Raw genomic sequence first — 14,781 nt, forward strand, 5'->3', positions numbered from 1 at the left:
CATTCACGGTATGTTTAAGTCCTTTAGGAATGGTTACAAGATGTAAATACTTTTATGTACTTTTCCGGTTGTTTTTTTTTTAGGTTCACGAAGTCACTTTCCTTCTGAATCACTTGGGAAACATTTATTTGAGGAGTGAAGACATGAAGGTTGTAAGTTTTCAAAACGTGTGCGTTAGAAGGACAAGAGAGAGTGAGGCCCCCTGTTCCCTGTTTCTGCACCGAGCATCAAGGGAAGAGGCGGTCGTGGGCCTTTCTCTGACGTGTGTTCACTTCTGGGGGATGTTTCTATATTTAGACCAGTTTTTTTTTTACCCCGTCTACCCGCACCCGCCAGACGCACCGTCACGCACCACTCCACTGCCTCCCTCCCTCTACCCCAGTGTCTGCATGCTACCTCCCCTGCTGATGCTCTTCACAGGCTGAGGTAAGAATGAACCACTCTTACACACACACAACTCACAAACATGTCGCCAGCTGCACACAAACACACTAACCCTCTCCTTGTGTGGATAGGCAAGAAAACATTTGGCAAAATTATGGGGGATGCTTTCGGGAAATCTCGGGTACATTGTGACAACAGACCAAGGAGAATATGACGACACTAAGGACGAGGCTGTCTAAGGTGCCAACGGTCGCCAGAAGCTGTTTGATATCTTAGGACAGAGGTGTCGGAGGCGAAAGGGTGTTAGTTGATAACTTCATTTACAGAGAGACATTTAACTGAAATAAACAAAGATATATTTACATTAACACGTGTACAGGAGAAAATAGTGCTTGGGACTTGAAAGAAACTCAGGAAAACTGATGGAAGAGAAAGACGAAGAAAGACCCATGGTGCAAGAAGAAATTACCCAAAAATTAGAATTGTAGTGGTAATTAATTTTATTTGCTGAAAATAAAATACAAGTTTGTCACCATCAGAACTAAAACCAGACAGACAGACAGACAGACAGACAGATTGACCGAAACTTTCATCACTAAACAAACCATCAAAGGCCGAGACGCATGCGCAGAGGCCAAGGACGTGACGTCAGACACTGTCCTACCTTTTTTCAGAACGGGTCCGAAGACTTTCTGGTTGGTGCTGGTGGTGCAGTTCCACCGTTCATACTTGAACTGCTGCTGACACTCGAGGATGCCCCGCCGCGCCCCCTCGCTGATGCAGAAGAGAGACTCGGGGTTCTTCTGACACACTTCCTGCTGCGCGAGCACCAGGCCCGGAACCTCGCTACACACCGTCTCCGGAGCTGATCCTGCAAGGGAGGCCACTCCCAGGTACCTGTCCATCAGCAAAATGACCATCAGCAAAGCAGTCTTTTCTCTTCCTGCCATCAGCTGTAACTACCGTAGGAGTATGTGCATTGGTCTGTCTATGTGATTGTGTATGTGCAGGTGAGTGTGTGTGTGTGTGGGTGTGTGGGTGAGTTCACGTGCGTAGACACAAACCTGTCTTGTGTAAACATTACATATCATATACAGTTTACATTATGGTTTGCTTGGTTAACTAGATCATCATGTATATATTTATAATATCTCAATGGCTTAAAAGGGCGAAAGGGTAAAGAATCTTGAATCTTGTAGGTTTATCGTACATGAAGTGTGTGTGTGTGTGTGGATGCCTGCGTGCGTGCGTGTTTATGCAGGACTATGCAGGTACCGGAGGAGAGACTTGATGAAGACAGCTACATGCCGGTCGAAACAAGCAGTCTTTTAAAGTTAGCAGTAGGATGTTGAATGATTTTTTTTTATGTTACTTCGTAATTTTGTTTGTTTTCCTTGTATTGTTTGTTTATTTGTTTATTTAGTGTTGAGGCACTAAAGTCTGAAGTAACTGCCACCCCCATGAAATTGTACTGTTGATCATTATTGTCTGATGCTCATTGTATTTCAGTTTTTGGACTGATGCAGTAAATACAGGTGTAGACACAGATCACGTGACAACACTGGAAGCATTACACTTCGCTTACAGAAAGTTTTTACTGAAAAAGGTCACTTTATATTGCTGTTCTTTAACAAAAAAAGTCTGGTAAAAAACGGATATAATTTGTCATTTACTTGATTTTCAACAATTATCACACACAGAGATGACAATAATTTCGATAGGTTTCTGCCCATAACCGATGTTTGGAGGAGAAGGATGAAGGAGAAAACCCGTTATTAATTTAAAAAACACTATGAGAGTAAAATGATATCTTACTGCCAGAACTGCATTGACATTTGTGTGTGTGGACAAGTTTAAAAAATAATAAAGCTTTACGAACTTCAAGACAGCAAATAAGGTTGTCAAATCAATGAAGTTGTATTGTGTTGTGTTATATTGTATTGTGTTGTATGTATTGTATTATGTTGTATTTATTATGTTGTATTGTATTGCGTTGTATTGTACTGTATTGTGTTGTATTGTCTTGTGATGTGTTGTATTGTATTGTGTTGTGTTGTATTGTGTTGTATTATGCTATATTGTATTGTGTTGTAGTTTTGCTTCAGTCAGCGCAAACAAGTCACGGCATGAATATATAGGTATCTTTATCATCGTAATGGTGTATGTATAAACCTATATGCATAATATATATATATATGATCTACATATATAACAAGGTTGTAAACGCTGTGTACATAACATATCCAAGAGTTCGGAAAAGAATGTCTGACAAAAGAAGGAAAGCCTTTGCCGCCATTGACCACCAACTCTACCTACATGAGGTGTCGTTGTATGGAGACGATGTTATCACCGACATACATCTCAGATTTCGTACATCGTCGATAAGAAACAAAGGCAAACGTGCGGTACTCATAATAAATATATTAATAACAAATACATAAACTGTTGTATATACCTCGTGTATTGAGATTTAGTTTCCTGAGTTTAGTCAGCTCTCTACAAAATAAGTCCACACGCACAATACGACTACTTCAACACTGAAGTGTATTTATTCGTTCACTGAGTGTTTAGTAGATGAAACTAGAGAAGGTATTTTTTCAGTCTTTTGCAATTTAAACCGACAAGGGTTCAAACTACATACCAGCAAAGTAGATGTACATATAGATATGTCCAACAGCAGGCAGTATGTTTTTTCTCAGTCAAGTAAACTATGTTCGCGCTCTTGAACTAAAGTATGTTTTCCTTTCTTTCTAAGTAAAGTTTTCTCCGACACGCAACACTGATTTTATTGCAAATGTTTTCTTCCTATTCCACAGTCAAAGGTTGAGTAATAAATGAGCAGTTAAATCAGTTACTCGCAGGTGAGGACGTCAGCCTGTTGAGCTTTATATATTTAACATAGCTTGATATATTTAACATAAATTTGTTTACTCCAAGACAAACTATTACAACAACAAGACAATGTGGACAAGTTGTGTTTTCTGCGACTTTCTATGAGCAATGACAGTGAGAGGGCGGTGAGGCAGGACTGTCGGGACACGACTGCAAGTCAAAATAACGGTTTGCGATTAAAAAAAAATGTTACGCGAATTAAAGACCATAATAATTTCACTAGTCTCATTAGTTTCATTAGTCTCGAATTTTAATATATGTTGACTTCAATCGCTGATGTTAAAATCGTTTCCAGTCGACCGATGATCACTAAGGACCAATGAGCGCTGATGGCGGCAGATGATGTGATGATGTGAACAACGAGATAAAACTAAGTGAGAATCACACCTGAAGTAAGCAATAATCATAGAGACCACACGTGTATAGATATAGTTTTTTTCATGCTAACAGTCGTCAAAATGCTTGTTGCATTTTTCTTTAGAAAATAAATATGAACATGATTTGAAAATGTATCTCTCTCTATTATCTTATTGGCATGTGTGTGTATGTGTGTGTGGTTTCTTGTCCTTGTTTTTGTATGTATTAAAAGGTTTATCAGATTTCCTTCAATTATTTCGGTATTTGTATATCAAGGTTTCACTGCCTTTGTCATGACAAACGCATGTATAACAAGTTTTATCAGTCTTTATCATGTTATTGCTCTATATAATATAATAGTTTATCCCTATCATTATAATGTTATCGCTATCTATTGACAAGGTTTGTAACATGTTGTTTGTATATGTATGATAAAGGTTTATCAGTCATGGTGGCGATGGTGCGACAGATAGTTTCTTTTTGTCGGGTGGTGCGTGCTTCATGTGACGTCATCAAGTCGTGAAGGTCGGGTAGCTGTCGATGTTACTGGATCGCTTTGGTACAATGACTATTATCTCAATAATTATTTTTGCTGGATTTTCAATCTTGGACACTAAAGAAATGTGTGAGTTTACCTCACTCCCACTACCTTCAATTTGCAATACTTGTACACAGAAACAAACGCAGGTGATTCGACGGTTGCAGACGCCTGGGTAGACAGTCGATCGGATGTTGCTACACCTATCATTTTAAAGTTTAACAAGAAAAAATAATATTACTTACATTGTCAAAAGACTAATTGTATTTTATCCTGGCTCAGGGTTACAAGACTCAGCTGTCATTTTTACTTTGTCAGTCTACAGTTACTTCTGTCACAGAAGCTTGCGGGCCAGAATTATGTAATGTAATTTAGTGATTTAACCTTTATTTTATGAAAGATGTGAAATTTATTCCACCAGAGAATGGTATGTTACACTTTACGTGACATCATCGTGCAAAACATAGGGTTGACAGACAGCCATACACCCAATAATAATAATAATAATAATAATAATAATAATAATAATAATAATAAATAATAATAATAATAATAATAATAATAATAATAATGTAACAAAAGTACAATATGTCCATCATGCTTATATTTTTCAACTTCAGCTTCGGGTGTTTCGTTCCACACAGTACCTTGCACCTTTATTATCTATATTACCTGTTACTTTCTAGTGCCAACACATTCTAACATTGTATTGAAGTGTTACATGCAATTTAGTAAACTTGAGTTTTGTGGTCTCAACAAGAATGAGTTCTTTTTTAAAGGAATCAACCACTATTCTCATTTGTTTACTGATGCTTAAGGACTAGGGTCAGCTAGCGATTAAGAACTGGTTGAGGTTGTTTAAACGAAGTTTGTTTGTTTGTTTGTTTGTTTGTTTGTTTGTTTGTTTGTTTGTTTGTTTGTTTGTTTGTTTGAGAAGGTAGTATCGCTTAAACTTTGATTTACTTCATATTTTGCTGCAGTTGCTTTCACGGAAAAGAGGGAAGTCGAATCCAGCTATGGGGCACTTTATTGATAAACAATTAAATCACGACTCGAATAACCCTTACCGTTAAAACAAACCAACCAGAACCGTACCAGAACTCTATGAAAAAATAACATAAGACACGAAGGAGTGTTTGCCCTCCAGAAGCGCTAGAACCTTCCTTTGCTAATCACGTCATACGCAGGCTAAAACAGGTGAATGGACGTGCAGGGGGCGCCACCAGCGCTAGGTGCTTGTACTGAACTCCGAGCACGTGAAACACATCGAGGGACGAAAGACAGACACGTGCTGCCCGGACACTGTCATGGTCACGTGATTGAGACCACTCACTTGAACACACAGGCAAGGACATTGGAATGGGTGAGGGATGGAGGAGATGTGAGTGATGCGCGGTCGTGACCAGTCTGTGTGTGGGTAGGTGACAACCTCTTGACTCGTGGTCAGCACCCGAACCCCCTTTCTCTACCCTCTTTGATCTTAGCGCGGCCATCTCCTCCCTCCCACCCTGTTACCCCTACACACACACACACCCAACACCGCTCCCTGCTCGGGTGGCACGTGATCTCCTCGTCCTCAGCCACCCGCTTTTTCGTCTCCAGTGCTCCTCCCTCACCTCCCCTCAAGCTCCACTCCCTCCCACTCCCCACCCCGCTTCTGTAGCTCAAACCGACTAAGACTTTCTCCGCCGCTCCTGAAATGCGATCCCCTCAGTGTTCGGGCCCCGCTAGTCCCGCCCCTCATATGTTTCAAAACTGAAAAAAAGGCGTTCTCTTTGGCCTTTCTTCTATTGGACATCGCCTCCACCCACCCGACATATCACTTACGCCATCCTTACAGCCGCAGGCACAATAACACTAGCAAATGGCTTAGTTAAAGACTTCCCATTTGCCTTTTTTTCTCTTTGTGAAGAGGGATTAGGCGAGAGTCGAGCCCATTCGTCCATTGATAAGACACGCAACGCTGTCGGCGAACTAAAAAGTTGGCAAACACACGGAGGAGCGCTCTGTTTGACCGAGACAGACAGGCCTGCTGGTGAATGTGCGGGTACGGGTGTACAGACAGGGGGCTTCTTCTAAACGCATTTTTTTTTTTTTTTTTTTTTTAGGGAGAGAGACTGTTTTGTTTTGAATGACGACCATCGAGACGATCAAAGGTTTTTTTTTTCTCCCTCCCGCAGCACTTAGACCTATTTAAACACGAATTTTCCAAACTTTCTGAAAATAAATTATAACTTGTAAAGAGTCCGCAAAGAAATTTATTTATTCAATAGACAACTCGTAGGTAAGAAATCTTTTTTGTTAATTTTGGCAACGAGATGATACTGAAGAAGCGGGCGACTTAAAAGCACATCAAAGAGAAAGATTAAACATTTTTCCCCCGGCAAGCGAGTGTTCACGAACTCAAAGAGGGGACACGTGATTGCCATGAGCTGAAATATGTTATAATATTACTTATGATTAGTCAGCACTGTCATAAGACTGGTCTCGAGAAGTCATAATTAGTAGCGAGTACATCATTAATTAAGATCAGTCCTGAAGGTCAGGGTAAGTCATGACTAGTTACAATTAGTCATTAATGAAGTATATTTCATCTTTGTCTTCAAAAATGTTTCATTTCATCGTGGATGTGGATTCTTTTGACTGCTGTCTTGCTCCTCACGCAATCCTCGGTCAAGTACATTGTCAATATATATATATATATATTAATTTTTTAATTCTACGAAAAATATCGTATATTTATTTCCAACATTGCCCCAACACTACGCATGCGCAAGCGTGACCACCAGCGTGACCCACACAGGATGCGGTTGACTGCGTCTGTGGAGCTAACAATCCAGAAAATGTAGGATCCAAGGACTTTTGTCCTGCTTTGGTGGTGTCTAAATCATTTCTCGCTTAGCACCAGCGCCATCTGCTTTGTCCTCGTTGCCGTGTGTCGGTGGTGGCAGACAGAAGAGGGAGGAGCAGGGAAGGTAGATGGGTTATTGAGAGCTGCCATTACGACCGTGCCTGTGTCACAACTGTCGTGTCAAGCCACATTTTCATAGACCAGACACGGGCATTGAACACAGGACAAGCTGATCCCATTGCATTGAGGTCGGGTGGCCGGGTGGAAATAGGGGACGACAGGAGTAGGTTTTAAAAGGTCCAAAGGACAAAACAAGAAAAACACTTTAGCTCTACACTCTACTACCATCAATAAATCAAAAGAGTTACTTAAAAAAAAAACATGGATGTGACTGCTACCAGAAGGAAAGAACCTTTTGCCTGTTGTCACACAAGACAAGTATTGTGTAGTCAGTTTTTGTCTGGATAACTGATTTGCAAGGGGATCAAAGTGACAGCATATCATGTCCTGGTTTGATGTTCCAGCATCATAAATGTGGTCAAGTTGCTGTATTCCCAGTGTAGACTATTCTGTGTTACATGGAATAACTTTTTGTTTGCTTTTTTGTGTTAAGGGGAGATAAGCTGATTATCAATACTAACATAAGCACACAGCTTGTTGATGATACACAACTCAACGAACTACAAATTTAACACCGGTAGTCATTCTTTTGTTTAGTTCACCCTGACACTAGTGGCACGCCCTAGCATCCACCCTTCGGAAGTTCGTCTCACGGCCTTTTCCCTCGTCGGGGTAAGTTACGGCCCTTGCCAACGTCTCCTCTGCTTCCCTCTCCGCCGTCTGCTGACACCGAACATTCCAGCCCGTCCAAAACTCGGGGCCCTAGGTGGCCATGGGATGGGTGCTGTCTCCATGGCCATCCAGGAGACAAACCAGCGATAGGCTGCTGATTACCTGTCACTCACCGATACCCTTTGTTGACAGAGCGACATCATACGGGGTTGTCTTCCTTGACAATTCGAGTCACCCCAGCGACGGGTAGTCGGCATCCCTCGATAGCTTTTAGGAAAATACTTGGGACAGTCGTGGCCTGGGATGAGTGAAAAATATTGGTTTGGACAAAGCCATGACTATTGACCTGAGCAGAACGAGGACTGCTACCTTGTGTAGAGAAAACTGTTGACCTGGGTAGAACAGGACCTTTGACCTGGTACACAGCAAACGAGCGATGGTGCGGTCTAAAGAAAAGTCAATCGGTTCTACAGAAGACTGGAGAGAGATGTGGAAACGCGAGGGTGGAGAAGCAAGGAGTTAGGTACTGACGTCACATACCCTCTTTGTGACTGGTGTGACCTCACAACCTCATTTTCAACGGCAGATCTTTGCCTCTGAAACGGTAGTCGCGCATGTCTGTTGCCGCCTTCCGGTACCAAGAAGGACTGACAGGAACTCATCATTAATGTCAATGGGTCCTTGCAGCGAAGGTCAGTAAGTCTGACGATGATTTATGGCGGTTGTGACTGTGAACAGTTGGCACTCACTTAAACAGTGAACGAAGTATTGCCTGTGGGCTTTCTTAACAGGCGACAGTCACAAACGTGTGAACATGTTTGGCAAATGTGAACATGACGGTAGAGTAACATTGCCAAACATAATCGCCTTTATTCATGAAGGCATATATGTATGATTATAATGCATGTTTCGGTGTGTGTGTGTGAGAGAGAGAGAGAGAATGGAGTAAAAAAGTGAAAAAAAGATTAAATGAACGAATGACAAAAAAAAGAGAAGATAAACATGCAGAAGGACGGACAAAAATGAATGATAAGAGAGAAGGAAGTTTTACAGACTTGGGACATCTCAGGATGTAAGTGCTACAAGACTTGCTCGAGAAACCACGAGATTTCGCAAGACTATTCGTTAAACACGACCTACTCCTCCCGCCTCCCTCCCGAGCCACCCTACGTCACCAGAAGGGCGAGGTCCGAGCCAAAGTCCCCCTCCCCCAACGCCCCCCCCCCCAAACCTCCACTCCACAGCTCCGAGCAAACGGTTGGGGGGGAGGTAGAAGATGTTAGTCGATTATCAGCCCTGAGATTCAATTTCCATGCAGAGGGCGCGCTTGGTTCCGGTGCCTTATGGGCACAATTTACTAGTACGGGTGGGATAAGGGATTCAGGGGTGAACTTTGAACCTGCTCTACACATGATACTCCCGACTGCTGCTCTGTGCTTTTTATTGTTCTCTCGGCCTGGCAGGGCCTTAGCTCACCTTTTCGTACCGTTAATCTCTCGCCACTGTTTGTATAGGGTGTGAAGCGGGGTGTGTGTTTAGGTGGCAATCTGCACGTGCTTTGTGTTTGTTCTCCTCCATTCATGTTACCAGGAGTGTAGCTCGTATCCTATTGATGTTTAGTTTGCCTGCGTGCTCCTATGCTAACCCTTGTGTCGTAGGGTTACAAGCGAAGTAGGTCTGAGGTTTAGCAGGGGATTGTTGTCAAGATGGAATGTGTTTTTCTTTCAACAGAAATGTGGTCATTGTGTGACAAAATGTTACTGGTCCGTCATCGGTTGAAGAAAAACTTCACTTGGAGGATATCTCTTAAAAAGACTTAAAATCGGCGAGGAGTCCCCTAATTAATCTATCAATTAATGGATGAGGAGGAGAAGAAGAAGAAGAAGAAACGATAACGATACAGACGATAGAAAAGATGACGAATATATTGAAAGCAGCTTACCTTTAAAGGCCTACTAGAGTGCAATGTTTGTCTTTGAGCTGACAGGGTCGGATTCAGTACAAAATATTATTTCTCAAACTCTTTTAATGATATGCAAAATCTAAAAATATCCCCACTCACAGAAAGAACTCTCAAAAATGAGTATCTCGAGGGCGAATAAGTGTTATGTTCGATTAACTTACCTTTTTCCAAATATTATTTGCCCCGAGAGTCATTTGAAAAAAAATTGCATCTCACTCGTCCTTTACTGTACCAGGGTTACATCATAGCATTAGTCACTTTGCAAACACAGAGCTGCTGCCACTATGATTTAGTTCTGTAGTTTAAATGGAGTAGTGAGGACAAGAACATAAATGTCAGATACTTTATAGGAATGTTTACTTGTCAAGGCCTCAGCAAGTGTAAGAGCTGGAAACATGTTAATTACATATCCTGACTTTTTTTCGCCTCATTATGTACAGGTGATAATTGTCCACTTGTAGTTCGTACTAAGAAAGGAGGAATAATTCACTCAGATTTGGGGAAATAGTATCTTGAACTGAGTTTTACCCAATTTTTTTATTGCACCCCACTTGTCCTTTAACATTTCTTTAACATCAAGCGTTAATCAAGCTTTAGATTATTGGAAGGTTAGCAGAGCAGCGCTGTAATTAGTTACTTCTAGAAATATGTAAATTAGAAAAAAATGGAAAAACTGAAGTGAATGGACCTAAATGTTTTAAGTTATATTGATGGCACAGAAAGTTCTAAAACTATGGCGTCGAGCATAATTATACTAATGAGATGTTACCCAATCAGTTGACATTTGTGACATCACAGAAGAAATTAGCTTCAGACTTCTTTCCAAGACCTCCGTGAGAATGAGGATGTTGAAAGGTGAAAGATCACGATGACAAATTAGAATCCACAGAATAGTTGTCAAATCAAAAGTCGGACAGGAACCTTGTAGTACAATGGACAACTGGAACCTTGGAGTACAATGGACAAAGTTCCAGACTGGAACCAACGGTTTGTGTGACGTTTCGCACTAAATGTGTTGGCACTGAAGGTCGGTTACGTTTTTGTACACCCAGGTGTGGCCAATAAAATATGGGTTTTCGAGAAATGTGACTGAACTTGTTCAATGCAGGTAAGTCAGACAGCTGGACACAACGCCACATCTATGTGCCACGAACAAGCAGTGAGTTTACTGACGGATTATGGGAAAGGCGGGTGTTCGTTTTTAGTTTCGGGGTAGAGCAGGCAATGCAAACTGCTTGCTAGACTCTGAAAAACAGTCAGACGCTTGTGAAACGAAACATCGAAGAAGAAAAAAAATGTATCCCGGAAAAACAATTTGATTCTTAATGCGTTGAACTTCTTTCAAGAGGAAAAAAACACCAGACCTCATGCATTTGTAGAAAAGATTGATTTTAACTCTCCAGACAACATCGGTTCTACCACAGCAAATGGAGAAGAAAAAAATAACAATCAAACAACAAAAACTGTTGTAAGATCCAAGGTGAGCTAAGAGGTAATGCGTTCTTTGATGTCCGAGGAGGACGAGAGAAAGGGAGGAACAAAGCGATGCGCGCGCACCGTCAACGTGAAAGAAGGGGAAGCGAAGGGGTTAATAACGTCAGCGACGACTGGCGATGGAGGGAGCCAGCAGCTCACACATGCTAACAATGAGAGCAATGCTTCAGAGGTCTGTAGCACAGGCTGCACAGCCGCACTACGACTGTACGCCCATACAGTGCTACCTGTCGTGCCGCTGGGCGCTTGCCAGTGTTTGTTCTTCCCTTTGGCAAGATTGAGACTCCGCCTGTCCCGTCTTTCAGATAAAGTCACAGAGAAACGACACAGTTACATGGGTCATTGTTCTCTGCTTCCTAAACAACCTCAAAATTTAATGTTTTTTTTCATCCCTCCTCCGTTCTTTCTTTTTTTTTTTTTTTTTTTTTTTTTTTTTTTGAGTCTTGGTTTCCTGTCTTAATTCAAGATAATTTGTCTGCTTGTCTACCTCCAGACGCTGTCTTCCCTTTGTCTGTTAACCCAGTCGATCCCATATTTCTCAACTGATATCTTTTTTAGTTGAACAATCCTTTTTCTCAAAAACTGTTGTTCTGTTTTTGTCTCTCTGGTCGTAGTGTTTCGATGAAATGTAGCTTTATCTCGCTCCCCACTAGTTTGATAAAATGTTTTATCTCACTCATCACCAACTCACTAAAAGATTTATCTCGCTGCTAGAATCCGTCCCAAGCAAGAAATGTAAATAATACTTGAGAAGGATACCGGTGCTAAGACAACGAAGTAATAACTCTTCACAAACAATTTTTATTCTCACATAAAAATACTGGAGAGGAAGTGTTAATGAGGCTGAAGACTATTCCTTCATATGAACACTTGGCAGACTGATTTTAAGAACCGCTGGGCATCACAGATGTTTATTGGTGAATAAACGACTTCACCATGCGTGTTTGATAGCCTTATTATCGGAAAATTTTTACAGCTGCTTTCTTAGAGATTCTATCAGTATTTCATCTCACATCCTCTGCCATCGCTGTGTCATCCTCTCTAATGCCTCCCTTAATTTGTTTATATATATATGCTGATATTTATCTCATCTCACTGTATTCATTTCTCCACTTTCTCTCTCTTACATGCACACGTGCTCACCCACGCATACATACAGTTGGATTGCTTACAGTTTTATGTCTGTTAATAATGTTTGACATACTTCTACAAACTTCGACAGTGACAACAATGACGATGACAATGTTTTATACAATAACAGCAGCAGCCACAACAGCGGTAACAGCAAGTAGAGGTGGCAGCACTGGACTAAGTCTAAAAAATATTGTATACCAGAAATGATTTTTAACTCATTATTTGAACGCTGCTCTCGTTATTACCCACATCATCACTGATGAGCCCTGTTGGTAGCCCTTTATTCAAGCCTGGACAGAGTCCTCCGTCCTGACTTTTAAGTGGTCTTCATCACATTTCACTGAATTGTTATAGTGATAGTGATGATGTGATGTGATGGAGGTATGAAGGTATGATGCTACAGGCACACACACACACACACGAAGTTCTCACTCACTCTAACACAAGAACGACTTGTGAGATCCTCTCGATGTTTTCAGTGAATGGATTACAATGTTTCTATGGTTACCAACGTGGTTCTGGTGTATAACACTATTGACCATGTCTGACACGCATGGACTGTTATCTAAATATGGATCCTAATTTGTCTGTCTGTCTGTCTGTCTGTCTGTCTGTCTGTCTGTCTGTCTGTCTGTCTGTCTGTCTGTCTGTCTGGGTGGGTTAACAAAACCCAGTCAGTTAGTGTATCTAGACCAAGCATCGGTACACCTCACAATAAGGATCAATGTTGATTGTGCTGACTATCGTGTAAACTAATCAACTGTCGGCAACATTAAACAACAGCAAAGTCTGTCCAAACGAATAGTTTCCGAGGCTAAGGTAACAGGTGGCTGCGACTCCACTTCAAACACAAACCTCTCCTGGAGGACGGCTTTGACAGATACAAGGGAAAAGTGTGTGAGATGATCCGATATGAGACTGGAAACTCAACATGACTCGAGGCAAACCACCCACTTAATAAAGCTGGCAGATAGCTGGGTTGCCAGCTACACTGTGGGAAGACCCGGGTACCCCGAGTACCCCGATCTAACAGACCCAGACACGGGGTAGAGGGGTGGCCAATTTATGAAGTCGGTGTCAGGGGTGTTGTGACCAGACTGTATCTCTTGTTCTGAAGGTTGTTACACTGTTTATTCGGAGCCTGCTTTGACAGAGCTGAAGGGAGGACGACAGCAAAAACGCGGAGAAAAGGATGGAGGGAAATAAAGTAGTGGAGCGGGAGGTTCTCTCACAATCACAGTTAAAACTCAAGGGGGTGGAGAGGCGGGGAGCTGAATAAGAAAAACTTTAAAAATTAAAGATACGATAACTGAATTGTGGACACACAAAACAATGAACTTACTTGCACTGAGTCTATATCAATAAATGAGTGAGTAAAATGTAGTACTTATGCACAAATAGGTAGAAAGGATTCTGGGTACTAAAAGGTACGGCAGTGTGTATGTGAAGGGAGGGGATAGGCATCAGGACTCAGTACACAAACAAACAACAGAAATAAAATGCGCAATGAGAAAAAAAAACCTCCTTAGTGTATGTTTTTACTTTTAAGACCATTAAAAACTAGTGGAGCCAGTTAAAATATTTATTCACTCAAATCCTAATTTAAGCCTGTGTTCACAGTTATCTCGTGGTCAGATGGACAGTCTGGTCGCATTGTCAAAATGTAGGATCTTGGTGATTATGGGTATACTTTGTTGGTTGTGTAAAGCTACAAACAGTTTGGACAATGTAGTGTTGTTCAATGATCAGTTAGGAAGAACAGTTTCATCTAGTTCAGCGACGATGTGTTGCCTGTGATTTTTGAGAAATGCACAGCAAAAACGATAAATGTACAGAAGAAAAAACTAAAAATAATATACAGCAAGAACAATCTTCATAAAAAATAACGAGCAAACGATAAAGAATGGGAAACATATGAAACGAAAAATGAAAACGAAATTAATGAAAAGAAGAAAAGTCCATTTCGTTAACCTAATAATCTTACACCCACGCCGATCACCTGACGAATCCGACCACTTGACTACTTGGTCCCCTGATCCACCCGACCATTGTGGTAGTGGACATCTTGCATCTTGAATCTCACCACCATCCCCCTAAGTGAGATAACTGTAAAGACAAACGTTTTTATCTCTTGACCTTTCCTGGGGTCACCAAGACTGGCTACAGCTACAGACCCAGTCAACCAGCTTGTAATAACTTATGCGGAGTATGAAATTAAAGACGACTTCTAGAATGTACAAAATATGAGGTTCATTTGGGGCGACACATGCCCCATGCTAGGAGGCCACAGAGACAGTGTTAACCGCGCCATACATCTTCCACAAAGGTGGAGCACTCACTCACCCCTCCAACAAAACCCAGAGTGAACAGGACCTA

At 41.4% G+C, this 14,781-nt stretch overlaps 1 protein-coding gene across 2 annotated transcripts in view; it reads right to left on the bottom strand.

The window, feature by feature from the left end:
• The window catches only part of LOC112572255 (protein Wnt-16-like), a 59,947-nt gene that overhangs the window by 34,400 nt on the left and 10,766 nt on the right, over positions 1 to 14,781 (bottom strand). For both annotated transcript variants that reach the window (XM_025251837.1, XM_025251836.1), the window contains exon 2: positions 1,049 to 1,281. In XM_025251837.1, coding sequence (XP_025107622.1) covers positions 1,049 to 1,281 — 233 coding nt within the window. The remainder of the gene's footprint in view (positions 1 to 1,048; positions 1,282 to 14,781) is intronic.

This window comes from Pomacea canaliculata, linkage group LG9, assembly GCF_003073045.1.
Source record: "Pomacea canaliculata isolate SZHN2017 linkage group LG9, ASM307304v1, whole genome shotgun sequence".
Taxonomy (NCBI): domain Eukaryota; kingdom Metazoa; phylum Mollusca; class Gastropoda; order Architaenioglossa; family Ampullariidae; genus Pomacea; species Pomacea canaliculata.